The sequence below is a fragment of the Ovis aries genome, chromosome 3 (assembly GCF_016772045.2).
Source record: "Ovis aries strain OAR_USU_Benz2616 breed Rambouillet chromosome 3, ARS-UI_Ramb_v3.0, whole genome shotgun sequence".
NCBI classification, from domain to species: domain Eukaryota; kingdom Metazoa; phylum Chordata; class Mammalia; order Artiodactyla; family Bovidae; genus Ovis; species Ovis aries.
The window spans coordinates 163,751,401-163,778,263 of record NC_056056.1 but is presented as its reverse complement, the minus strand read 5'-3'; the positions used below and the strand labels follow the sequence as shown (position 1 = coordinate 163,778,263).

At 54.6% G+C, this 26,863-nt stretch overlaps 2 protein-coding genes across 8 annotated transcripts; one reads left to right on the top strand and one right to left on the bottom strand.

Annotated features, from left to right (window-relative positions):
* The first annotated feature begins 48 nt into the window (after positions 1-48).
* Positions 49-2,705, top strand: TMT1B (thiol methyltransferase 1B). Its single transcript, XM_004023324.6, has 2 exons — positions 49-614; positions 1,941-2,705. The coding sequence occupies exons 1-2, from the start codon at positions 117-119 to the stop codon at positions 2,175-2,177; spliced, it is 735 nt and encodes a 244-aa protein (XP_004023373.4). The 5' UTR covers positions 49-116; the 3' UTR covers positions 2,178-2,705.
* On the bottom strand, positions 2,663-26,116 carry ITGA7 (integrin subunit alpha 7). 7 transcript variants are annotated; one of them, XM_027967621.2, is made up of 27 exons: positions 25,734-26,116; positions 21,103-21,230; positions 20,923-21,002; positions 19,563-19,818; positions 18,929-19,060; positions 18,579-18,698; positions 17,537-17,744; positions 17,246-17,439; positions 16,784-16,872; positions 16,535-16,662; positions 16,307-16,402; positions 16,105-16,166; positions 15,809-15,978; positions 15,251-15,400; positions 14,475-14,590; positions 13,207-13,399; positions 12,298-12,378; positions 12,112-12,191; positions 11,898-11,972; positions 11,643-11,745; positions 8,989-9,165; positions 8,670-8,801; positions 5,887-6,000; positions 5,576-5,674; positions 5,352-5,477; positions 4,267-4,379; positions 2,663-3,370 (listed from the first exon to the last, which is right to left on the bottom strand). In XM_027967621.2, exons 1-27 carry the CDS (start codon positions 25,937-25,939, stop codon positions 3,310-3,312), a joined length of 3,489 nt encoding a protein of 1,162 aa, XP_027823422.1. In that variant the 5' UTR covers positions 25,940-26,116; the 3' UTR covers positions 2,663-3,309. The 7 variants fall into 7 exon arrangements, with proteins under 7 accessions (XP_027823422.1, XP_027823420.1, XP_060269034.1 ...); XM_027967619.2 differs by lacking the exon at positions 4,267-4,379; XM_060413051.1 differs by lacking the exon at positions 18,579-18,698.
* Positions 26,117-26,863: the final 747 nt, after the last annotated feature.

The window sequence follows — 26,863 nt, the reverse complement described above, 5'->3', positions numbered from 1 at the left end:
AGGAAACGGAGCAAAGTCCTCTTGCAAGGCGAAAGGAGACTTGCACACAGGTCAGCGGCAGCTGAGCAGAGACCGGTCAGTCTCCCCAGGGAAGCTCCACTCAGGGCCAGGCTGCCATGGACGCCCTGGTCCGACTCCTGCAGCTGCTGGTGTTTCTCCTGACCCTCCCCTTGCACCTCATGGCTCTACTGGGTTTCTGGGAGCCCCTGTGCAAGACCTATTTCCCCTACCTGATGGCTGTGCTGACGGTCAAGAGCAACCGAGTGATGGAGAGCAAGAAACGGGAACTCTTCAGCCAGATAAAGGGGCTGGCAGGTACCTCGGGGAAGGTGGCTCTGCTGGAGCTGGGCTGCGGCACCGGTGCCAACTTCCAATTCTACCCGGCTGGCTGCAAGGTCACCTGCCTGGACCCCAATCCTCACTTCGAGAAGTTCCTGACAAAGAGCATGGCTGAGAACAGGCATCTCGAGTATGAACGGTTTGTGGTGGCTTTCGGAGAGGACATGAGACAACTGGCCGATGGCTCCATGGACGTGGTGGTCAGCACCTTGGTGCTGTGCTCAGTGCAGAGTCCAAAGAGAGTCCTGCAGGAAGTTCGGAGAGTTCTGAGGCCGGTGAGCAGAAAGGGAAGGATCTGGGCATGGAGCAGCAATGTAGCATCAGCCACCCCAGAGTCCAGGGCACCCAGGATGGGGTATCTCATGTACTAGAACATGAGTCACCCATCCCCAGCTGCTTTTGATCAGGAGATATGACCAGGGCCTGGATGGGGCAGGATAGAGTGCTGTGGCAGCACACAGCAGAGCCCGAACAAAGTGGGGGCAGATCAGTGAAGGACATCTAGGGACATGGTGTTTAGATTGAGACCCGAGGGATTAAGCAGGGGGTGGAGAGGGTATGGGAAACAAAAGCGCGTTCTAGGTAAAGATGTTAGGAAATGTGGAATCCATAACAGGACTTCCATAGTAGCTCAGATGGTAAAGAATCTACCCGCCTACCAGAAGGTCCGAATTCAATCTCTGGGTCAGGAAGATCCCCTGGAGAAGGGAATGGCTACCCACCCAGGTATTCTTGCCTGGAGAATTCCATAGACAGAGGAGCCTAGCGGGCTTCAGTCCATGAGGCCACAAAAAGTCGGACACGACTGAGCAACTAACACACAGAATCCACAAGATTGGGAACTGGACGTGAAGAGAAAGGAGTTTAGGATGGTTTCCAGGTTTCTGGCATAAACGACTAGTGGAGGGAGTGAAGAGGGCTAGAGGGAAGCGCCATCTGCAAGAAAAGGAGAAACCTATTCTGGACTTATGAGGCCTGAGGTGCTATGGAGACAGCCAGGCAAGAGACACAGAGGCAGCTGGATGTCTAGATCTGTAGGTCAGCAAAAGATGTAGCCTGGAGATTTAGATTTGGAAGTCACCAGCTTGTAACTGGTAAATTCCAAGCATAGGGGTGAGATCACCAAGGGAGGGTACAGTGAGGAGGGAGGAGCTGGAGGAGCTCTTGCTTAATAAGGAGCCCAAGTGCAAGTGTCCCTGGGATGCTGGCTGAGATGTCCGGAACACAGGCATCTGGGTCTCTGGGAGGGCTCTGAGAGGGCTCTAGGGGAACGTCTTTGTGTCCAGTGAGGTCTGTGCCCCTGGTTCTCCACCTCCCCATCTGTCTGCCCACAGCTAAGCTGTCCTGGTCATCGTTTAAAGATCTCTCACCAGGCAACCCCCTGGGTCACCGGAGCCTTTTCACATTGGCTTTGAGTGGACAGGTAGGAGTCAAGGGATACAGAAAAAGTCAAGAGCAGGATGCTGTCTGCTCCCTAAACTCATAGACTGGCACCTCCCACTCCACCAGGAGGCTCTGTTGGCTTGGTCAGCAGGATGGCATGAGGTCAGAGGAAGGTTGCAGAGTGGAGCAGGTAGGTGACGTGCTCTCTTCTCTCACAGGGAGGAGTGTTCTTTTTCTGGGAGCATGTGGCGGAGCCGCTTGGAAGCTGGGCCTTCCTGTGGCAGCAAGTTTTAGAGCCCACGTGGAGGCACATTGGGGACGGTTGCCGCCTCACCAGAGAGACCTGGAGAGATCTGGAGAATGCCCAGTTCTCTGAACTCCAAGTGGAACAACACCCCCCTCCCATCAAGTGGTTACCTGTAGGGCCCCACATCATGGGAAAGGCAGTGAAATAACCCTTCCCCAAATCCTGCTTCCAGTCGGTCAGTCGGACAATCCCACCTACCCAAGTCTGCCTTCTCCTAAGAGGGATCCAGGCAGACCAAAACCATCCCCCGACACCCCAATCTCTCCTCCTCCCATGTCTGCCGGGGGAACATCTAACTTCAACCCTTCTTCAGTGAAAAAGCTCTATTCCCACCCTTACCACAGGGAGAAGAGTTATACTCTGTCATCTCAACTGCAAAGTCATGCACTGGGTCTCCCAATTTTTTCCCACCCACCCGTAAGACACCTCCCCATCCCTTCCCCGTGTTCCCCCTCCCCTGCTTCTGTGACTACACCCAAGTGCCCCCTGGATGTGATCACAAAAGTCAGCAAAGTCCCTGCCAGGCCCCTGTGCCCCCTCCCACCACCACCTGAGCTGTGGGGATGCAGAGAGAACAGGCCTCTCTGGAGACCCTGGGCGTGAGGAAGCAGGACTCAGCATAAAAGACAGAGGTTTTGTCCTCAAATATTTTTTAATAAATAGACAAAATCCACTACATTGATGCTGCAAACTAAGGTCAGAGGAGAGGGGAAGCTAGGGAGGGAAGAGCCCCTGAGTCAGCGACGTTACCTCCTCCCCACCCCCTGGGCTTAAGGCACTTTCGGGAGACAGGTCCTTGGGATCCCATTATACAGACTGAGTGGGAAAGGGAGGGACTAGAGTCCCTTCTCCCCACTTTTGAATCAGGACACCACTGCCCTTCTCACCCTCCCCCACGACCCATCCCTGATTTACCCCCTCTCATCTCACAGCATCATAAGGGGAAGTTTGGTGGTCCTCATGGGGGGCAGAGATCTGTGCCCCAGAGGAAAGAGATCCTGCCAAATCTGGATGGGACACCAGCAACCCCAGTCTACCCTTGTCAGCCCCAGGAGCCATCTCTGGGGAAGGGATGCAAGGGGCCTATGGGCCAGGCGAGGGTGGAGAAGGCTAGGCTGTGCCTGGCACCGGGTGCCCATCAGAGCCCAGCTCTGGGTGCCCATCCCCAGCCAGGATGGGGTGGGCGTCTGGGCCCTCCCGCCGGGGGCTGCCCCAGTTGTTCCTCAAGATGGTGCCCGTCTTCTCCTCCTTGAACTGCTGCCGGTCTTCCCGCGGGATCTTCACCGCATGGTATTGGGGTATGGTGGCTTCGGGGTACCGCGCTCGCTTGAAGAATCCCATCTGGAAGAAGAGCAGGCCAGACATGAGGAGCCTGTGGGGCTGGGGTCCCTGGAGCACAGGCCCAGCACAGCCTGGTTGCTGCCCCACTATCCCTGGGACAGAAAGAACCAACGGCAGCCTGTGCCAGAAGCAGCCTGCACAGGTGCCACCATCATGGCTGGGTTCCCCCGGTCCTCACGCACAGCGAGAGAAAGACCAGGAGGGGCCTGAGCTGCAGGACCAAGGATATCTCCCTTGGCGCCTGAAAGAGGGGTTGAAGGTAGAACTTCAGAACCGCTGTCCCAAAAATTTCAACACCCTTAAGCTTTTTAAGAGATGCAACAGCGTCCCCGAGAAGACAAACAAGATCTAAGGGAAAATGTGGCTTCCTAGACTCCTGCAAATTCCAGAATGATTCTTCTCAAGCCTCATACACACAATGTCTGCCTACTGGGCAGCATCTCCCTTAGGGTGAGCCCTCTCCTCTGTGGCCCCCCCACTAAGTCATGAGCATGCTGGCCCTTACATACCAAGATGGAAGTGTGCCCCTTGCACACTCACACTCAAAACTTCCCAGGACTCCGACATACTGGACTGCATGGCATCTCCTTGCACTTGTGTCTCTGCACTCTCATGCCCAAAAAAAGGCATGCAGGGCACCTCCCAGCACTCCCCACATGCTCACACTCCAGGAGCCCACCCAACCCTTGCACATGCCTCAGGCTGGGTTATGCTCACCCTTATAAGCTCACCCTACTAGTTACCTCCCACCCCAGTTCCTGGAACTCACACCACCCTCATGCAATCTCCTTTCTTCACTTCGCATATTCCTGAATGCTGGGAGCTCGACTTACACACACATACATACTCCCTGACACATACAAATCTGGACACACATGCTCACACCCAACAATTACCCCACAGTCCCTGGACCCCCAGCTTCCACAGCTGAGGGCTGCACAGCCAGCCGGGCCCGGTGATAGTTGGTGGGAAAAGATGAGCTCTGGCTGCTCCGACGGAAGAAGCCACACTGGGATGTAAGGGAGGAGGGGAGCAGAGGAGGTGGAGGATGGGAAGGCTGAGGAAGGGTTGGGACCCCTGTCTCTGCTTTGTCCCCCTTCCATGGGAGTGAAAAGGAGAGATCTTGGATCCAGTTCCTCAAAAGCCTCAATCTCCCTGAAGAATGGCAAGGTTCCCAACAGTCTGGATACCCAGAGGCCTGATGATACACATTTGCCAGAGGCTGTGCCTGGTCTGTGATTGGTCCTGGGCAGCTCTCCAGAGGGCCCCCAGGGCATGTGTGGTTCCACGTGGCTCAGATGTGGCATTGGTTCGGGGGATGGCCGCTGATGATGGACGTGATTCTCGGTACTGACATATACATGCGTGCGCTCTTATGTGGAGCCCCGGATGCACACATGATTCTGGCTACGCTCTGTGAGCAAGAATGGTTCCATGTAGAGCCTGGTATGTGGCAGCTCAGAGTTCAGTCCTGGAGACAGTTCCATGGAGGCAGTTCTCCACACTGGTTGGCTTTCTTGGGCCTGGCTTTCTTCCCAGCCTTAGCCACCAGGCTCTAGTTAAATCAGACCACACTTCCCTGCCTCCATGACTTTCCCCTCCCATGGTCCTTCTGAAAGGCCCAGACCCGCATTCCATTTCCCACACCCAGATCCTACTACCCCACCTTCTAAGGCCCTTCCAGGGCCACCTGCTCTCAAGCTTTCCCTCCCCTGAATTCCCACTGTGCTTTCTCGACTCAGTCCACTGCCTCGTCCTGGATGACAAGGCTCCCCTCCCTGGCTCGACTACAAAAGGCCTGAGAACAAGATCTACATCTGACTTATCCCTGAAACATCCAGGGCCTGATAGAGATACTGGCACACGTGAGTAAGTGCTCAACACAGATGTGCTGAATAAATGGGACAGTAGATGCAAGAACCACACCACAGCCTGACAGGGGAGCCTCACCAGCAGCAGCACCACCCTCCCCAAGCCTCACCTTCCACATGAGCAGCACCAGCAGCGCCAATACCAGCAGCCCGGCTAGTACAGCCAACAGGATGACCCACCAGGGGACTCCTTCTGCCGCCACAGCCGCAGGGTCGAGGTACACCATCACCGGGATCTGGGGAGGGAGGGGCGAAGGGCGCAAGGGCTGGAGCAACTGGAGAGAGGAGCTCCCCTGGCCGCACCGCCCCGTGAGCCTTGCGCCAGGCAGCTCACCACCGTGGAAGCATCTCTGAGCAGCAAGTTCTTGATGGAGGATTTCACGGTGATGTTGGCTCGAACAATCACTTCCAGAGACTTTACAGCTGAGTACTCCTAAGGGAACAGGGAAAGAGAACCTCCTCCTAACGCCCCATGCGTCCACCTCCCCCCAGCTCCTGAAGCTGTAAATGGAATGGCGCCCAACACAGAGGGTGTTTCTGCCTGCCTCGGGTTGAGAGCATGCTGCCTTTGGACCAGGAGGAAAGAGAAGGAAAAGTGGGTCCCAGAGGGGCTACTGGGGAAGAGAAGCCCAGCTGTGCTCTCACCTCCAGGAAGGTGCTGTTCCAGAGGCGGCCCCAGACGTGCAGCACAGCCGCGCGGTCAAAGCTGTAGAGAGGGCAGCTGAACACCATGCAGTTGGCCGTGCCCCGGGCACAGTCCTGAGGACCAGGACAGGCAGGGCTCTGAGCTGCTTGGCCCCGCCCCGCCAAGCTGCCCAGGGCCCAACAATCCTCACAAATGTGGTCACACAGATACAGTCTGCTCAGAGCCTCCCCTCCATCCTTCTAGGAAACCCCCCTTTACCCCAGCTCTTCAGTATCTCCTGTTTTCCTTTCCTGACTTTAAACTCTCCTCCTCCAAAAAGTTTTTCCAAACTAACCCTGTGGTCTAGAATAGCAGCCTACCCCAAATCTGGGCTATTTGGCTTTGAAATGCATGGGGAGCAGAGAGGAGATCTCTTGACAGCAGCAGGCAGAGTAGCTTCCCCAGTAGATGCATATGTTACCTAATGATGACCTCATTTATTGAGCACCTACTATCTGCAAGATATTTATCTCATTTAAATTCACAACTGTCCTGCAAGGTGCAGATTACTATCATCCCCATTTTTCAAACTAGAAAATTAAAGTTTAAAGAATCTAGTGACCAGTCTCAGATCACACAGCTAGCAAAGCTGGTGGAGCAGATACTTGAACCCAGGTCCAGAGTGGGCAAAGTTGCACTCCTCTGCAAAGCCCAAACTCACTGAAGGAAGATGTGGCTGCCCCAGGAGCTGCTAAGCGGACAGGGGACTGAGACACTGCTCCTTCCAGGTCTGACCTAAATCCATTTGGTCCAATCTCACCTAATGGACCATCTGCCTAAAAACTAATGTTCTATTCATCACACTTCCCGTACAGAAGAATGGCTTTGAGAGTGTCTGAATTCTCTGGGTCAGCCCTTATTTTGCCCCTGTAGAGTAATTCAAGAATCCTTTGTCAATTTGTCTAAAAGTCATTTTAAGAAAAAGAATCCATTTCAAAATGTTTTTAAGATTTTTTTTTTTGATGTGGACCACTTTTGAAGTCTTCACTGAATTTGTTACAGTATTGATTCTGCTTTATATTTTGTTTTTTTGGCCAAGAGGCATGTGGGATCTTAGCTCCTCCACCAGTGATTGAACCCGCACCTCCTGCAAAGAACTGCTGCTCCCATTTCAAAGTACTTATCAAGAAGGGTGGCCTTGGGACTTCCCTGGTGGTCCAGTGGTTAAGACTCCATGCTTCCCATGCAGGGGACATGGGTTCGATCCCTGGTTGGGAAACTAGGATCTCACATGCCACTGCTGCTGCTAAATCACTTCAGTAGTGTCCGACTCTGTGCGAGCCCATAGACGGCAGCCCATCAGGATCCCCCATCCCTGGGATTCTCCAGGCAAGAACACTGGAGTGGGTTGCCATTCCCTTCTCCAATGCATGAAAGAAGTGAAAGTGAAGTCACTCAGTAGTGTCCGACTCTTCACGACGCCATGGACTGTAGCCCACCAAGCCCCTCCATCCATGGGATTTTCCAGGCAAGAGTACTGGAGTGGGTTGCCATTTCCTTCTTCATCACATGCCACAGGGCACCAGAAAAAAAGATAAAAGATGGCATTTCAGTAGGGCACCAGAGAAAAGATAAAAGGTGGCCTTTCAGTAGAAATCAGTCACCTGGAAAAAGCAAGACTATCTATGTAACAAAGAAACAGCAATTACACGAGTTTATACTACCCCCTGGGGGCTTCCTTGGTAGCTCAGACAATAAAGAATCCACTTGCAATGCAGGAGACTCGAGTTCAATCACTGGGTCTGGAAGATCCTTTGGAGAAGAGAATGGCAGCCCACTCCAGTATTCTTGCCTGAAGAATCCCTTGGACAGAGGAATCTGGTGGGCTATCGTCCATGTGATCGAGAGTCGGACATAACTGAACGACTAAGCACACACATACTACTCTTGTGAAGCTTCCTGCCATGCTTTCAACGGGGCCAGGGAAGCAAAGGGCCCCCAGGAAGGATGGACTGTGGCAGGGGAACTTTCTCCCAGACAGATACCACCAGAGTTGCCCAACTGCTGCCCTCCCCCTGCAAAGGTCTCTTTGCCTGTTTTCGCCTCTATTGCCCATCCTTCCGTATGTAGGAGTCACCTTTTTGCCACCAAGCCAAGCACCGCCCTGATCTGTCCCCCACCCCCACTCCCAACTCTCACTGCCAGCGCCATCCTAGAACGGACAGCACAGAGCCTGCGCTAACCTGCTCAGTGAGTCCATTCGGAAACATAACTATGTGAAACAAGTAGGAAAAGGGGAGGCCAAATGCCTGAAAAGGAACAACTTAATGAATCACATAAATACACTATCAAGTTAATTATTAGAACTTTTAAAAACCTTTTTGACATGGTGTTTTTAACATGGTGAAAACTATGTCAAATTTCCTTATGCAAACTGACTTTTTGTCCTAAAAGAATTCAAAAGAACTACAGAGAGACGTCAGAGGTGGCTAAAACCATCCCATCCCCTCTAAAATGTGACCTTCCATTTAGGCAGGGAAAATTGTCTGCACAGGGAACCAGCTATAGCTAAGTGCCCTGGTCTCTAGTGAACACCTGGCAGGTGTTGGGGATGCTGGGGTGGCGGCAGCTGCCCCCCAGGTGTGACGTGTCTGGTCAACTTGCCCCAGGTACCTGACCATCACACCTCGCCACAGGCCACCCCCACCCTGAAGCTCCAGGCCCTCCCCCTTGCCCCCACCCTCTGTCATACCCCCTCCGCTCGCCCACCATCCTGGCTGAACCGCATTTGCCCTGTCCTCACCAGGGTGATGTTTTTCCTCTTCTCAGCAGAGGACACTGGCCACCAGGACGTGCTGGGCTCCGGCTGCTCTCGAGGTTCCTGTGACTCCGGTGGCTCCAGCTCCCGCTTCCTCCTGTCCCTGCTGTCCACATCCTGGGCGGGGGAGGGGGCCCAGTGAGGGTCCCTCCCAACGCAGCAAGGAGAGATGGCACCTCTTCCCCAAAGGCTTCCTCCACAGGCCCCCAGCCCCAGGGCAGCCTGCGCAGTCTGAACCCCACACCCCCCCCCCCCACACCCCCACCCTGCTTCAGCAGCCCCACCCACCTCGCCTGAGCCTCACCAGTTGGAGGATGTTGGGCCTGGGGGAACAGAGCCCCCTCTGCCCGGACCCCTGCCCGCCTTCCAGCTCCACCCGCATGGGGTACAGCAACCACTTCCCGTTGGCAATCTCATGGGGCCACATGATGTTGAGGAAGGCCGAGCCCAGGGTGTTGAGCGACTGGCCTTGGTTGGAAACCTGTGGGCACCAGAGAGTGTGAAGTAGTAGTGTTAGTCGCTCAGTCATGTCCGACTCTTTGCGACCCCATGGACTGCAGCCTGCCAGGCTCCTCTGTCCAAGGGGTTCTCCAGGCAAGAATACTGGAGTGGATTGCCATTTCCTTCTCCAGCGGATCTTCCTGACCCAGGGATCAAACTCGAGTCTCCAGCATTGCAGGCAGATTCTTTATCATCTGAGCTACAGGGAAGTCCCTTGATACTGTAGAAAATTAAATATATTTTATATCACTTTGTAATGACATAGCCTTACAATTTTCACACACCTCTAAGAATATCTAAGACTAAAATCCCACTATAAGCCAACTGGATTACCAAGCGAGGAGGAATATTCTTTATTTACTGCCACACTGACTTCACTTCTGTGTGATTGTGAAGCCTGAAAGTGACACAGACGTGACTATTCAACCTTTCCCCTGAAGGTTGGTAACCTGGAGGGCAAGGGTATCCAGAGCATTGTGTAACTTTACTTGATCTCTGATTCCTACTGTGAACTGCAACCCACTAGCAGTTTACTATTTAGCGGAATCAATTTTACCAGTTGCAATCAGTGTTTGAAAAAAAATAAACAGAATAAAATAAAATAAACACCTGGTTATATCACATGCAGTAAGGAAGGAGTGTTCTATAAAACTTTTATTTATGTTAGATATATACATGTTTGGGCTTCCCTGGTGGCTCAGATGGTAAAGAATCCACCTGCAATGCAGGAGACCTGGGTTCAATCCCTGGGTTGGGAAGATCCCTTGGAGGAGGGCATGGCAACCCACTCTTTAATTCTTGCCAGGAGAATCCCCATGGGCAGAGGAGAATCCCCATGGGCAGAGGAGCCTGGAGGGCTACAGTCCATGGGGTCACAAAGAGTTGGACATGACTAAGCAACTAAACACATATACATGTTTACTAGAAAATGATATAAAATGTAGAATACCCTAAAGATGCTTAAAAATAGCTGCATTATAGAACAATATATAGAAAAAATCGTGAATAAATCAATAAGGACACTCTCATATGGTGTGCGGAGAAGGCGATGGCACCCCACTCCAGTACTCTTACCTGAAAAATCCCATGGACAGAGGAGCCTGGTAGGCTGCAATCCATGGGGTTTCAAATAGTCAGACACGACTGAGTGACTTCCCTTTCACTTTTCACTTTCATACATTGGAGAAGGAAATGGCACCCCACTCTAGTGTTCTTGCCTGGAGAATCCCAGGGACGGGGGAGCCTGGTGGGCTGCTGTCTATGGGGTCACACAGAGTCGGACACGACTGAAGTGACTTAGCAGTAGCAGTAGCAGTAGCATATAGTGTGATTCTTTAATAACATGAGTTCACAGATCAGTAGAGACTTGAAATGCTCTTGAAGCGCTAAAACGTGAAGTCTCCTAGAAAACCCTGGATCACAGTTTTTATGTGAAAGTGAAAGTTGCTTAGTCATGCCCAGCTCTTTCTAGGCCAGAATACTGGAGTGGGTAGCCTTTCCCTTCTCCAGGGGATCTTCCCAACCCAGGGACTGAACCCAGGTCTCCCCTCATTGCAGGCGGATTCTTTACCAGCTGAGCCACTAAGGAAACCCAGTTTTTATATACTTTACCCAAAAAATTTCCATACCCACAAACCCAAAATGTTTTATACATGATTTAGTAGATTCATAGACCTGGTAAATTCAATCTAGAATTGTTAAGAACTCCTGCTTTAAATATTTCAAGCGTCTAAAATTTCCTTAGAAAGTAGTAGAATCTCCCCGTCCTTATGGGGAAGCAAAACTCTAGACCTAAAGATTCTGAATGTACTTATGTAAGTAAATGCAAATTTTTATCTTAATCTAATATTTTGCTAAATTCTAGACAGGTACACGAACAGTTCAAAAGACGGAATGACATAATCCTAATACACAGAACTTTGAATTCTAATGTACAGACAAGGAGAGAATCGTGGAGGGTCTACTGGGAGCTGGTACTTTTTGACGTAACAGAATCAAAGGGTGGGTTCTAAACTCATGAGATGGAGGGGACAAGGCTACAGGGAAGGCTCAGGAAGCATAACTTCCACAAAGACTCAGGATCCTAATTCACACACCATGCCCTGCCCACCCCAAATCTGGGAAAACCTGGAGACGTCCCTGGGAGGTGTGGGGAGGCCCCGGGCAAGCAGGGAAGGGTTCTGGGAAGAGGCACTAGCCCTCCCCCCACGTCCCCATCCCTCAGCAGAAGGCCCTGTGCTCTCACAGTGAGATGAGACATTCAGTCAGGAACGAGCAGGAAATGGTCAGCTGAGGCTGCAACACAAATACCTGCCCGCAGTCAAGGCCCAGGAGCTAGGGGAGGCCTCAGGCTCGCTGGACCACCAGGCGCCAGACGGGAGAAGAGCCTCAGCCCCTGGAACACATCTCAGCATCTCTTCTGTGCCAAGAAGGGAGAGACCTCACCGGGACACTCACCGTGACCTCGTACTTGACCTTGCTGCCCACATCCCGCTCAGACCGCATTGCACTCTCTCCCCGTACCACACCGGAGAAGAAGAGCTGCTGGGGAATGGCCACCCTGGTGAGGAGGGGTTAAAACAGGGGCTGAGGAGGGCCGGGGTTTGATGGAGGGCCAGGAAGGGTCAGGCCAGTGAGGCAGAACCCAGACCTGGGTCTGGAAGTGGCAGTGCCCACCCCTCCAGTGGAGGTGCCCACCCAGGCAGGGCTTACCCCGTGATGGACAGTGGCAGCTCAATGAAGACACGGGCACGGGCCAAGACTGGATGCAGCTCCTGCTCGCTGATGCTGGTGAGTGGTGGGGGCAGGTGTGGGCAGCGAGCCCAGGCACCACCCCAAGGGGTCACAGGCAGACAGCAGAGCCCCTTCCAGGTGGACTTCTAGCCAACGGCCCCCAGTGTCATCCACCCTGGACCCCCAGCCTTACGTGGCCAACAGCAGCTCCACCTCCAGCTCTGCGGTTTCAATGGTGATCCCCGAGGTGCTAAGGATGAGGTAGAAGGTAACCTAGACCAAGAGTGCAGCAAGATGAGAGTCTGGAAGGGTGAGGGGCTTGAAGGGGGGCCAGGGGTTAGACAGCCACTTGGACAGGGATGAGGGCAGCTGTGGCAACCTGGGCGCCTCTCTTCATGGGGTTCCCCAGCTCACACTCGACATGGGAGGCATTCTCATCAGACAGGCACAGCGGCTTCTCCTGGAGTGGAGAGAAAAGCAGAGGTCAGCTGGGGTAACCGAAGCCCCCAAGACCCGACTTCTGAGAAAGCAAATTCTTAGGTAGGTTGGTAAGGAGTTTGGGGCCCTGGAGGAGGAGAAAGAGACAAACCTTTTTTTTCTACATTGCTTTGTCTTAGTCACATAAGAGTTAAACTCTGAGTTGTTATGACAACAATCTTTAAGACTAACTTTCATGAAAGTGAAAGTGAAGTCGCTCAGTCTTGTCTGACTCTTTGCGACCCTGTGGACTGTGGCCTACCAGGCTTCTCTGTCCAGGGGATTTTCCAGGCAAGAGTAGGGAGTGGGTCACCTTTTCCTTCTCCAGGGGATCTTCCTGACCCAGGGATCGAACCCAGGTCTCCCGCAGATGCTTTACCCTCTGAGCCACCAGGGAAGCCCAGAGCTAATGATTACACAACAAAACAATGCATCTTGCTCAAGGGTCTGTTTTTCCTTAAGCTCTGTACCAATGATTATGTAATGACAATTTATCTTGTCCGAGGACATTTTTCTCCTTTTTAACAAGAACCTTCTGACTAATCTTATTAATTTAAGATGTATGTTGTGGGAACCAGTCTGGTAAAAGCCTTGATTAGACTAGGGAGGGGGCTAGTCTATCCCACGCCCCTTCTGATGTCTATGTCAGAAGCTTTCTCTGTCCTTTCTCACTGTAATAAAACTTCTGCCACACAAAAGCTCTGAGTGATCAAACCTGATCCCTGACCCCAAAGCTAAATCTTCTCCAGAGGTCACGAATCCGACATCGTTCACTGTAAGCTATCACTGCCACTCTGCCCCAGGTCCTCACCACAGGGTCCAGGCCCCGGACTCCCGAGTAGTGTAGAGCGGCAGGGAGGGTGACCAGGAGCTGGGCTTCATGAGCATCATCCCCATCAGCCTGGGGCTGGGCTGGGTCCGAGGGTAGATTGGTGACCTTCAGCTCCAGGCCGATGACTGGCTGCCCACTCAGAGCAAACAAGGCTGTCGTCCCATCCGCATCCCTGAAGGACCAGATCCCAGTTGCTCTAAGACCTGAGCACCTGCCCAGCCTCTCCCTCCCGCCCCCTCCCACAATGCATGGGATTCGCCTCCACCCTCTGAACCTCTCCCTCCACCTGGGCCTCCCTAATCTCCACACACTCGAGAAAGAGTCAAGACTGGAGTCAGGGACTTCCCTCGTAGAGCTAAGATTCCAAGCTCCTAATGCAGGGGGCCTGAATTTAATCCCTGGTCAGAGGACTAGATCCCACGTGCTGCAACTGAGATCCAGCACAGCCAAATAAATAAAAATTTAGGGGCCTTCCCTGGTGGCTCAGTGGTAAAGAATCCACCCACCAATGCAGGAGACATGGGTTTGATCCCTGATCTGGGAAGATCCCACATGCTGCAAAGCACCTAAGCCAGTGGGCCACAACTATTGAGCCTGTGCTCTAGAGCCCGGAAGCCTCAACTACTGAAGCCTGCATGCCCTAGAGCCCAGGATCTGCAACAAGAGAAGCCACCATGATGAGAAGCCTGCGCACCACGATTAGAGAGCAGCCCCGGGCTCACCCCAGCTAGGACAGTCTGTATGCAGCAATGACAACCCAGCACAGCCAAAAACAAATAATAAAATTTAAAGAAAAAAAGCACTGAGTGGTTAGCACTTCAGTATATAACATAAAAATAAAAATTTTTAAATACATTACAAAAAAGAAAGACTGGGAGTCAGGGAACCACCCTCCTGGTCCCCAGTCCGCCGCTTACTGACCTTGGGCAGGTAACTAAACCTCTCTAGGCTTCCAAGTGGAACTGATAGTAATTCCTACCTCATGGGTTGTGAAGACTGAACAGTGAGGTGTATGTGAACTATATAATTTCAAAAATATGATGAAGGATTATTCTTCCCTGCCAGGTGAGCTGCTATGGGCCCGTCACCACCCTCATCCTGCAAACTGCCGAGCTGTCTTCAGGCCCTCCCCACCTTCCGCCCTCCCCTCTGCAGGTTCAGGCCCCTCCGAGCCCTCCCCAGGGGACTTCCTCGGGTACTTTGAACTTTTGCCTTCCCACCCCATCTGCTCCCTCGCTCCCCCTCACATGGGCAGAGGCTGAAACTCCGTGTCACTGATGCGGGCACAGAACCGGGCGTGGACCAGCTGCAGATTGCTCTGGCAGATCTTGTCTTCACCACAGCCTTGCTTCAGGAAGTGGATCTGGGGGGAGAATTGAAGAGGGGGTCCTTCTCAGGGAGTGAATGTGTCGCCAAGGCATGCGGCAGGGTAGGGGACCAGAGGAGTAAACAACCTGGATTCAACTTGCAGATCTGCTGCTTGCCAGCTGTGTGATATTGAGCTGGTCTCTTAACCACTCTGAGCTGGGTCCTCATCAGTAAAATGATGTGAATCACAGGAAAGTGATTATCAGGCCGTGGCAGAGGCCTGAAGACTAGTCCACAGCAAGGACACATTTCCTCGGCCTTTCTTGTGTGTAACCAAGTCCCAGACTTAGAAGATGAAGAGAAGGGAAGAGCATCACTTTTGGACTGGCCATAATAACCATGCACAGAGCTCCCTGTCCTCCTCCAGCAGACCAGGTTAGAGATGACCTAAGGACCTTCGAGGCCACATTTGAACACGGCAGACCCCCAGCACCATGGACGTCTGAAAGACTGCCTGACCCCCCTGACTAGGAACACATGATCATCTAGGCCGTTTTACATCTGGGGTCCACCTGTCACAGCATCTTGAGATACGAGGAATAACTAGGATAATATGGGAAAGAATTCTGCAGGCTATGAATGAGTGTCACTGGCAAGGGACCATGATATCTATTCCTCCCATTTTTTCCTGGGCTCAACCAGAGCACATGCTCACCTCTGTCCGCTGGGTGCTGGGCTGGTGGGCGTTGAGGATGGGGGCCACTGGGGGCAGCCCCTGACCAGGAGCCTGTCGTCGGAGCCGAGGGGTCTGGAGACCATAGGACAGGGTCACGACGATGGCCCGAAGCTTGTCTTTGACATTCTCCTGGGGAGGGAAAAGACAGAGGTGGATGCAAGAACCACCCCCCAGGCTCCAGCCCCACCCAAAGCCCCAGCCAGACCTAGGACAGATCCTGAAGCCTGGAAAGAGGCTCTGGGAGATGAAGGAGAGAGATGGAGAACTAAGCTAGAGAAGGGAGAAAAGCCAGGACTCAGGGCTTTGAAGACCACGCAAGAAGATGGACTTGCCATCATCATCTCCAGGGAGAAGAGAACTTGACAGGAGATGCAAGAAGGCAGCAGGTAAGAGAGAGGTCAGCCCAAAAGGGAACCATCCCAAAAGTTGAGATTTTAGACTAAGGTGTGAGTGTGTTAGGGAAGAAGCTGAGAAGAATCCAGAAAAAGAGATGATGCGATGACAATGACCCTCAGAGGCCAAGGGGTCAGCATCCACCTGAAGCTGGAGCATGGTGTCTCCACAGACTCGGTCATGCTGGTGTTTCAGCCACACGGTGCCTGAGGACTGGTGCTTGGGGTCATCGGGGCCACGGCTCAGGAAGGTCACACGGGGCACCTGGCCCCGGAGTCTCCGGTCTGTGTCCCCATCTAACACGTAATCCAGGGCTGTGGCAGGTGGGAGAGGAGGAGCCAGTGAGCTGGGGTGGGGGCAGCTCCAATGGGCCCTTCTCTGCACCCCAGAGTGACCCACCCTGAAACCCAATGCAGTGGGCGTGGAGGGGCCTTACTCACCCACAGTAGGGCTATAGCTGCTGGGCAATGCGACATAGCTGAAACAGACCCTCAGGTCCATGCTGTGGGGGCAAATGTAAGGTTGATAGGCCAAGGCCCCTCCCCCACCCTGCCCACTCCTGCTCCAGCCCCAAACTGGGCAGACAGGGGAGAACTAGACTCTGGAGGCTCCCCTCCAACCTCCCCTCGGATCCCGCCTCACCAGACCAAGTGGCCATTGGCACAGTTGGGCTGTTCTAGGTCGATGGCTCGTGGAAGAATAGAGACCTCGTGGGAGACATGGAGGACGGGCCTGGCCCTGGAGAACAGGGAGTCCAGGGCACAGGACACATGAGAACGTCAGGCTGGGAAAGGAGGAAGGCCGGAGATCTGGCTCTGCAGAGGGGCTCCGGCCTCGGAAGGGTGAGGGCAATGGGGATGGAGGACTCACCTGAAGAGCGCAGCAGTGTCATCCAGGGAACCCACCAGCAAGTCTGGATAGTGGTTCCCATCCACGTCCAGGCCACCCGACAGGGAGTAGCCAAAGCTCTTTATGCCCACGGCCTCACCTTCCAACACCTGCAAGACCAGACCGTCAGCCCCTCACCCATCATCCCCAGCCTCTGCCTCCGCCACCCTCTGCTGCCAGGCCCCCTGGGTCCACCCACACCCATTTCCTCACCCCAACCCCTCCCCTCACCTGGGATGGCTTGGTGACAACCCCCAGACTGCTCCCGTGGTAGATAAAGACCTTCCCATCCCCATCGAAGGGAGCCCCCACAGCAAGGTCTGCAGGCGTGGGAGAAAAGCAATCAGACCTGAGGGTGGGGGTGAGGAGGTGCGAGGTCCGGGCCCCAACTGTCCTTCAGTCACTCAGCTCCAAACCCTGTTTTCTATTTTATTGAGAGGCTACTAAGTCCTGGACACCTTGCATGTGTCATCGCTAATCTCTCAACTACTCTCGGCAGCTATCACTAGCTCAGAAAGGGCATACTTGCCCAGGGCCACAAAGCTGGTAAATAGCAAAGCTCAGACAGGAGCCCAGGTTGCTCCTCTCCCTGAGTCCTCAGAGGACCTTGCCCTTGACCTCAGAGGCCTTTCCCCGCCTACCTCCCCACACCCTCTCTCCTCATCCCTCAGCCTTTCCCATTCCCAGTCACACCTGGGAAGCCGTCTTGATTGAGGTCCCCCAGGACTGCCAGGCTGATCCCAAACATGGAGTCAGGGGAGCCGCAGAGCCGGAGAGGGGCGACCCCGGCCCAGTGACCCCCCTCGTTCATGTACACATACACGGCACCCCCCAGTTCTTCTTGGCGCTCGAAGAAGTAGGGGGCACCAACTACCAGGTCTGTCCAGCTGTGGAGACAGGGAGGCAGAAGGAGGAGTCAGGAGAGGCCAGAGGCCCCTCCCAGCCCCAGCCTCTCTCGGCTGCACTCGCCTCCCTCACTCTTACCCATCATTGTTGAGATCAGCCACGGCCAGCGAGTAGCCAAAGCCGGAGGTCAGGCGCTCCCCGGACAGCGTCACTTCAGGCACCAGGCGACTGGCACTGTCTTTGCGTAGAATGACCACAGCACCCTTGTGGTTGGCACGGGGGGCCCCTGCCACAAAGCTCAGCTCCTCAGCTCGCATCAGTCCCTTCCCCGAGTCGATTGAGAAACCTGGATGGGGGCGACTCATCGGTGAGTTCTCCCCCACCAGACTCCTAGCCACAGTGGGTCTAAGTTCCCCCACCCCACCCCATCCCGCAGGTTAGAGCCTAAAGGTGGAGGTGCCCCCCCAGGGTATCTCCATCACAGCTGGACCACTCCTCTGCCCCTCCAGACACCTGGTGGTCCTCCCCATCCAGAGACTGGAGCTGGGCACGAGACATGGGATGGGGTAGCCTTGGGGACTAGGGAGGAAGGAGGAAGGCGATGGCTGGGAGGCCCAGGTGGCTTGGCAGCATCAGGAGCTGGGCCAGGGTGCCCCCCATATGATTCCCCAAAACTGCTCTCCCCTCGGCATGCCCAGGAGCCCCCCATCCCTCCAATGCACGTCACTCCTGGCACGGAGAGGAAGTTTCCACGTGGACAGGAGGGGAGGAAACAAGGGGGAAATGGGAAAGAGCTGGAGTCACCAAACATCCCCCAGGCCTGGTTTCTTCCCCTTCGGCAGAACAATGCGAATGAGACAAGAAGAGGAACTTACCAACACATCTCGACCTTTCTCCACACACGCCCGCCATCCACCCCTCAGAGGTCCAGCCTCCTTCCTTCCCACTACAGCCTCAGCCCACCTGGATCTTCCTCCATGGAGACCCCTGTTTACAGCCCTCTAGGCTATCACCCCCGGGGCCTCTTCACCTTGGGCCTGGCCACCAGGCTCAGCTTTTCTCTGCAATTTGGGCCCAATGGGTGTTTCTCCGGATAGGTGTTGGGGGGCAGGGCAGGAGAGGCGGGGAGGCCAGGCCAAGCCCCCAGGGCCCAGGGGGACGTGGAGGGGAGCTTACAAACCTAAGTAGCTATTCAGGGCCAAGTCGCCGGCCAGTCCTGGGAGCCGGTCAGCAGGGTCCAAAGTTTTATACACCAGCTGGTCAGGGTCTGAGCTATCAATGTTGGTCACAAAGAGCAACCCTGCGAGGGCGGGGCGGGGAGACACCAGGGCAGGGACATCCAGAGGACGGGCCAGAGAGTGCAGACAGAGGCAGAGAGAACAGCAAGGAGGCAGAAGAGGGAGAGGGAGAAAAAGGACGAGCGAGACAGAGAGACCAGAGAGACAGAGACAGAAGGGTGGGAGTGTGGAGGGGGGACAAGAGAGAGGAGCAGAGGGTTAGAGTGGCTCCGGGCCGGGGAGGGGTCCCTACCAAAGTAGCTGTTGGCAGGGACCGGGATGAGGCGGGGGTCCTGCTCCTTCTCACCCCCCGCCTCGTAGGGCCCGTCGTCCAGGTGTGCCAGGTCCGCTGAGCCCTGCACACAGAGCTCCACCCTGGCCGTGCCTGCAAGGACAGACCCGTTAGTGCCCAGGGTGGGGAGTGGAGACCACCCACAGGCCTGGGTGCTCATTAGGCACCCAGGGAAGCCCCTCCTCTCCTCTCCAGCCCCATCTCCACCCCCTTCCCAGTCCAAGCTGCCTGGGGTCTCTCTCTACCCCTGGACGTGGCATCACACTCACCACGTGTCAGCCCGGCCAGCGGCAGCGTGCGGAGATGGGAATGGGAGTGATGAGGTGTGGGCTGGCGTGTTGGAGCATGCAGGCCCCGGTTGGGCATGTGGGGGCTCAGGCCAGCATGCTGCAGAACTCTCGGCCATGCGGAGGACAGGAAACCGATGGCCCCAGTCGTGTGCGTGCCGGCGAGATGCGGTGGGAGGCGTGGCGGGGCCCCGGGGCTCCGTGGCGGTGAACACGCAGGCATGCTTGGCCACATGCTGCCCCCAACCCCCTCTCTGAGGTACTGGGGCATTTTGGTTCCCTTCTCCCCTCTCTGGGGAGTGACTCACCCTTCCAGTTATAGGTTCCTGGAGCCCCAAAGAGGAGATAGTGGCTGTCAGGGGAGAAGGCAGCCGCCGTGCCCTGCTGGCAGAAGCCGAACTGTTCGTGGCCCTGGGGGCGTCCCTCACAGAACTTCCACTCCCCACCATCCAGCTCATCTCGGATGGCCAGGTCCTGGCTTAGAACAAAGCAGCGGCCGATCACATCCCTCGTCTCCAGGATCTGGTCTACACGCTGCCGCGCCTCGTATCGGTGTGCGCAGGTCTGTGGGAGGAAAGCAGATTTGGCCACTCCACCGTGAGGGCCAGGACCCTGCCTGAGCCACACTGCCCACGTGCAGGAATTTGGCAGATGCTGCTTCGAGTGCATATGCACACGCACACGCCTCTGCCAGCGTCACTTGGGCGCCACCTCCCAGCCTAGCATTAGGCAGGAATATGGAATACATTACCCCCATCCCCGTCTTCTCTGAACCCACTTCTTTGCCCTGGCAGCAAGAAGTCCCTGCTCCACATTCTCCCCTGGCACCCACAGCATGACTCGGCCACAGAACTCATGCCTCTTTGATCCCGCCAGATGGGACTGTCCACAGCATGCCCAGCTTGGTCCTCTTCCTGAACCTGAGAGCCACCACCTCGTCTGCAAATAATTCCCTCCATCCCCACTCTCCAAGTATTGCTTATTCTGGAAATCCAGACTCAAATCACCCCCACCTGCAGTAGTCTTCACTCTCCACTCCTCCTTTGAACTGGTATAGACTGGGGACCACACCACTCACCTAGCCTTAATCATATTCTGCCCCAAAGGGACTTGTATTATTGTGTTTGTGCATGTCAGTGATGAGAATCTCTGTAACTATGCAGGAGGCTCTCTGGCATGGACCAGGCTTTTCCCTGTGTTTACATGTCCTCTCTCAGTTCAATACCTGATACTTAAAAGGTTCTCAGTAAATTTAACACATGGCTGGGTGGATGAACTGTTAGATATTTTTAAATTTATAAAGACAGAACCATGCTTCACACCTGTTTACATCTCTCAGAAGTCATCAGAAGCAGAAAGTCATATCATACTGCCAACCTGAGTTCTGTAAGCACATCTGTGTGTATGCACACACCATACATACGCACAAACACACACTCAACACCCTTGCAAAGCATCACAAGAAGTGGTACCCACTGCCATGATATTACTGTTACAGAGTCAAACTGTTTTTCCCTCTTTTATTTTTTTTTAAATTTTTATTTTTACTTTATTTTACTTTACAATACTGTATTGGTTTTGCCTCCCTCTTTTAGAAAACAAAATTTCATGCTCTTTTTCTATAAAATTGGTAAATATCAAAAGTCAAAAAAAAGATATGGTACTCACAACAATCTTGCCCCCAGGCCCCTGGCTCCGAACACTGACTCCCAGCCACTGGTTCTCCTTACTCTCCTTCTGCACATCAGCTGGTGGCAGGATACTGGGAATTAGGGGAGGAAAGAGGAGGCCAAGTCCTCCCCTCCCCTCCTCACATGTCCCCCCATCCCAGCCCCACAGAGCCCTCACCTCCCCGGTCGATGTCCACTCTGTAGCAGTCAGTCTCTTCCAGGCTCAGGGGGCAAGCGAAGAGACCTCCAGTGCGATTTGCCTGCTGCCCTGGCAGGGCCAGAGCCTGGGGAGCGCCCACCAGCAGCCTGCACGATGGAGGAGGGGCAGGAACTAGTGGCCAGCGCCCTCCACCTCCCAGAGCCACCCAGGCCCAGCTCCGCGGTACCAGGCAGTGTTGAAGGACTAAGGCAAAGGGCCAAAAGTCAGCTTTCCCACGTCCGGGTACGGGCAAATTCACACACTTGGCCACGCAGTCATTACATTACGTAGGCGCATACTATCTGGGTGAGGGACCGCATGATAGTAGACACACACACACACACACACACACACACGCACACACGCACACTGGCAGCCCGAGCAGCCTGGCCCGTACTGCTGATTTGAAAGAACCGCCTGTTCCCAGCACCTGTTCCTGACCAAGCCTTCCTACCCCCCCACCCCTACTCCCTGGCCCCATCTCCGAGTTCTGCCCTCCTCCCCAACCGCAGATCAGTTGAAACCTTCCCAGAAATGCCAAGAATGCTGGGAGCAAAAGTAACAGAACCATGAGGTGGCCTAGAGACCAGCTTCCAGGGCTAAGCGAGAGACTACATATGGGTCCCACTCCCTCACTCCCTACAGGGAATCCATCAAAACCCACCACCCAGCAACCCTGCCAGCTCAAGATTCTGTCAGTCACTTGAACTGGCATAGAGGCGGAGGCCAGTTTCTCATTCTGTCTCCAGTCCCAGCCCCGTTAGCCCCCTACATCCTGAATCCCCTTTCATCCTTCCTGCGGCTCCCCAGGCCCATTTCCCCATTCCTCCCCACCCTGCCCCCACCCAGCTTTCTCTCCTACCTCCCCCTCAGACTCTTTCCCAGCTACAACGTTCTTGGCAGGACAATTTTCCATGATCACAGCCAAGGCTTCTTCCCCAGGGAGGACTGTGCTGGGAATGGAGGCTGCCTGGGTCCCCTGGGGGGCAGACCCTCAGGCCAGGAGTGAAGGAGAGGATGAGGCAAGGTGATGGGCACCTGGCTGGCTACAAGGATCCTCTCTTCACAGGAGACTCAAAAGTGTCAGCAAGACGAACTTCTAGGCCTCTCTCCCCAACTCATTTACTCCATCTCCCCCACTGGGGCATGGGGCGATATGGCAGACAGGCATCTGTGGGGCGTTGTGCCAGTTCTGATGGGCACAGAGCCACTCTCCCTTCCCACAACTCCTCCTCGTCTCCGAGCAGCTGTCATCCTGCGTCAGAGCCAATGTCACCAGAGGGGGGGTGGGGAGAAGAAGGGGAGACGGCATACACCGGGCATATGTTAACAACTATTTATTGAGAATCTATCATCTGAAAGAGGAGGGCATGGCAACCCACTCCAGTATTCTTGCCTGGAGAATCCCATGTACAGAGGAGCCTGATGGGCTATAGTCCATGTGGTTGCAAGAGTCGGACACGAACAAAGTGACTTAGCACAGCACACACATCATCTGCCAAGCCCTGTGTCAGGCACTGGTGGGACAAGGAAGTAATATTTATTCATCACCTACTATGAATCAGGTCCTAGGCTAGATGCCAGGGATGTGAGGAACTAAGATTTATGACTCCACTAGGTGCTGAGCACCAGGCTAGGCATGTTACCTGCATTATCTCATTTAATCTTCACGACAGTCCTATGTAAGGATTCTTTGCTTATCTTTCAGATGAGGAAACTCACTCAGAGACATTGGTAGCACAAAGGAATTCAAACCTACATCTGCTTAATTCCAGTATCCATGCCTTTTCCACCCAATGACTATGACTGACCACCATCAGAAAAGGAAGAGGGAGATGGGGAGAGGAGGGTACTCCGAGCAGAAAAAGAAACTAGGTGGCCTGGCTAACCTCCAGACAAGTCCGTGGTGCCCCCACCTGTAAACACAGAGATGGTGAGCCCTTAGAGGACCCAGGCTGCTTCATTCATCTTTGCTTTTGCCCCATAGGAGGCATCAAGCTGTGTTTGCTGGACCCAGATGTCATGCAGACTCACAGAGACACACAGTGTCTCAGTTGGTCGGCGCAGAACTAAGTATCAAGAAAGGCTAACAGTCCACGCTCAATGCTCACATCTCCCCTGGAGGTCACAAGTAGGGGGTTGAAAGAAGGGGAGGGGTCCATACGGAGGAAAGAAGCTGAGTGCATAGCTATGCCCAGCCCCTCTCTTGATGGAGAACAGGCCAGACCATCCTGCCTGGAACAAGATTTCCCACACACAGCCTCTCCATTCCCTCCACCTCTGCCCCAGCCACACACTCTTTCTTGGCTTCATCCCACGATCCCCAGCCACCCCAGACCTCTGGACAAACAGTAGCCACAGTTGCAGCCACTGTAGAGAGAAAGGCAGCTAGGAGCAAGGGACTGTGTGGGAGGCTAGCTAAGTGGAGGTGAAGGAGTAGCCTTTGCACCTCTTAATTTCCCATTCACTCCAGGCTCTGGCCCAAGCCCAGCCCTCTCTGACTCTCTCAATCTGGGTGGCCTCTGGGGAGGGTGCTTGGCCTGGAAGGTTGGCTCAGCCCTGGGGGTGCTCCGGCCAAGCCTTTGGATCTAGGCTCACTGTAAGGCACTAAAGCTATGCTCCAGCTCGGTGGATCACCATATAAGAAAAAAGGTACCAACACTTTCATACCACCCACACTGGACCTTGTGCTATGCTCAGAATTTTACATATGTTAACAAACCTTTCACTATCCACAATTACTCTATCTGGTGGCTTTCCAGATGGCGTTGGTGATAAAGAATCTGTCTGCCAATGCAGGAGATGCAACAGACATGGGTTTGATGCCTGGGTCAGGAAGATTCCGTGGAGGAGGAAATGGCAACCCACTCCAGTATCCTTGCCTGGGAAATCTCATGGACAGATAAGCTGGTGAGCTACAGTCCAAGGGGCCGCAAAGAGTCGGACATAACCGAGCAACTCAGCACACACACACATAGTCTATTTGGTAGAACCATTGATGGTATTACAGTTGATGGAAACAAATGAGGCTGAAACCACAGAAGGCTGAACTTCAAAGTCTCATCCCTGGGCTAGACTGAAAGACATCCAAATGGGTGAGGTTTTTCGATCAGAGAGTGGTGGGGACAACAACCTGCAACCCCAAAGCCAGGGACTTAGCCAGGGTATCCCACCTCTCCCGTGTCACCAGACAGCAGAGCACCCCTTGCTGGAGCAACAGCAGGGTGAGGGGGTGAGCAGGCCCCTCTGGGAATGCCCCCAGCTTGGCTCTGGGAGACAGAATCAGGGGCCACCTTCAGGGACAAGGGGGAAATGACAAGAGACCATTAAAAATAACCTAGAATTTGCCTGGAAATAGCTCAGAGACTTCAGCATGTCCTAAAAAGGCCTCCAGTCCTGGAACTCTGGCAGATGGGGGGAGGGGGGAGGAAGGGAGACAGAAAAGAGGGAGGAAGAGGATAGCAGACGGAAGAAGAGATGAAGTCAGTAGCTTTCCATTGCTCCCAAAGTGTGGGGGATCTCTGACCCTGCTCCCTGATGACAGAGATAATGGAAAAAGAAGATCAGAGTGTAGCCCCTAGTCCCTGAGCCAGGGAAGAGAAATGAGCTCTCGTCCCTTCCCTCTGCCCCTAGGCCAATAGCAGGGGGGAGGAGATGGTCCCAGTGGACAGCACTGATCCCAGTAATGGACACTGACTGTGGGTTAGGCACTAGCCGAGGAGAGAAAAGTCCCCTGGCAGGAAGGGGTGGGCCGCTTTCTCTTTCCTGCCTGTCTTTTTAAAATCTCACACAGAGATGGGGCCAATAGTACAGGAATCGTGACAGTCACAGTCCCCACACACGAGTCTATTTTTCTCCCACGGGTCCTGAACTGATTAGAAAATAACCAGAATTGTCCTCTGCCCCTGACCCCTCCCTGTCTCCCCCTACTGCTGAGATTCTTGGAGCTGGAAATCTCCTGAAGAGGAGGAAGGGGAACAGCCTGGCCAGCATCCCCTCTAGATCTCTCACTACTACTGCTGCTGCTGCTACAACTTTGGGGAGCTCTGATTTCTGCCACCCTCTATCTCCAAACTACCTAGTGCAGAGTGCCAAACCCTCCCAACCTCCCTCTAGTTTTGAGCCACAGAAGCTCAGGTCTCTCCTGGCCTCCCAGGGTCCTGCTGCTCTCATTCCCTCCCATGGCAATGCCCTCGCAGGAAGTTATTTCTGGAGTCTACCCTCTATCCCTCCCATGGTACCCTCAGTCTCTCTGTCCTCTCCTTCACCTGTCCTAAGCAGAGGCGAATTGCTCCCTCCCTGAGGGAGCTCAGCCTCCTAAAGAAGGAGGGGAGCCACAGGCCCTGGGACTGGAACAAGGATGCAAGTTGGGGTGAAAAGCGAAAGGGGATAGCTCCCAGCCAAGACTAGACTTTTGCTCTCCAACTCATCCCCAAAGCAAGATCGCCTGGGTCTCATATCCAAGGCAGAGGAGGCTTCAGGCTGGGGCGCGGGATGTCTGGGGGCAGCCTGAGTCTTGATAAGGTTGGAAGATTGAGAGATGGGGCGGAAGAACGGGGTGGGCATCTGTGGCTCGGGCGCTGGGATTCTGGGCGGGTGCGGTGACTCACCAGCTCTGGGGTCGCGGCTGCAACTGCCGATGCAGAGCCACCGAGAAGCCAAAGAGGCTCCCCGGCTCGCCCTCCTTGCGCAGGGCGCCCATCACGTCCAGATTGAAGGCGGCAGCCCCTGGGAAGAGCAGTCCGGCGAGCAGGGAGCCGAAAAGGTAACAAATCCCAGGGGTCCCCCAAGGATCGCGGCCCGGAGGTCCCGCCATGGGGCAACCCCTTGCTCGCGCTCCCGGCAAGGGCAAGGAAATATGCTGGCGCCCCGAATCTCAGATCTGCCGAGGAGGATCTCCGGTCTCCGAGTCTCGCTGGTCCTTCAGGAGGTCCTCCCAGTCTTCCACCTCGCTGCCCCTCTACCCCTCTCCCGCCGCCCCAGCACCGGCCAGGACGACCGCAGCGGCCGCAGCCCCTAGTCCCCCCGCGGCTCCCGCCTCCGCTCCCACGGGCGCCGCCCCGGCCCCGCCCTCGCCCCGCCCCCCGGCCCGCGGCAGGTGGAGGCCGCCCGCAGTCGCGGAGGGATGCCCAGGAGGGCGGCTCCGGGTAGGAGCAGGCCTTGCTCCCCACGTACCCTGAGCCCCACCCCAGCGCCGGCACCGCCCCCGCCAGTGCTCTCCCCTTCCCCCCTAGCTCCTGCCCTAGCCAGCGAGTGATGGAGGCGGCGCCTGGGCATGGGGTAGGAGAATTACGGATAGAAAGGGGTCGAAAAGAGAAGGGGCGAGGGGGGTGAGCCAGGGATGAGAAGTGGATGAGGCTAAAAGACAGTCTGGAAAGGGAGAGACACAGAGAGAAAGAGATGCAGATGAGTCCGGTGTGGTGCCTTAATGTTCCCTTCTTTCCCCAAGGACACAGAACACCTCTCCTGCTCTCTGAATCAAACCAATTCCCACCACATCCCATCCCATCCCATTCCTCCGAGCCCAGCAGTGGCAAAGGCTCTGCTAGACACATACATCGTCAGCGTTCGGGAAATAAGGAAAAGACAGGCAAGAAGAAAGAAAAACTCAGCAGGCCTAGGGGAGGGGAGCAAAGGAGGCGGGTAGAAAGAAAATAGAGCTGGAGAAAGAAGGGTAAGAGTTTGATCACCAAGGAAGGAATGGAGAAAACAGGGGAGAAACGGGGTGGCAGAAGAGGAA

Bases quoted from the DNA above. Each gene is read 5' to 3' on its own strand.
- ITGA7 (XM_027967619.2), bottom strand. From the start codon at position 25,939: ATGGCGGGACCTCCGGGCCGCGATCCTTGGGGGACCCCTGGGATTTGT. The intron at 18,699-18,928 runs GTAGGGACCCCT...CCGCCCTCGCAG, and splicing joins CCCTGCCAACAGCTACTTTG to GGTTGCTCTTTGTGACCAAC. The intron at 11,746-11,897 runs GTAAGCCCTGCC...CCTCCTCACCAG, and splicing joins CTGCCACTGTCCATCACGGG to GGTGGCCATTCCCCAGCAGC.
- TMT1B (XM_004023324.6), top strand. From the start codon at position 117: ATGGACGCCCTGGTCCGACTCCTGCAGCTGCTGGTGTTTCTCCTGACC. The intron at 615-1,940 runs GTGAGCAGAAAG...CTTCTCTCACAG, and splicing joins TTCGGAGAGTTCTGAGGCCG to GGAGGAGTGTTCTTTTTCTG.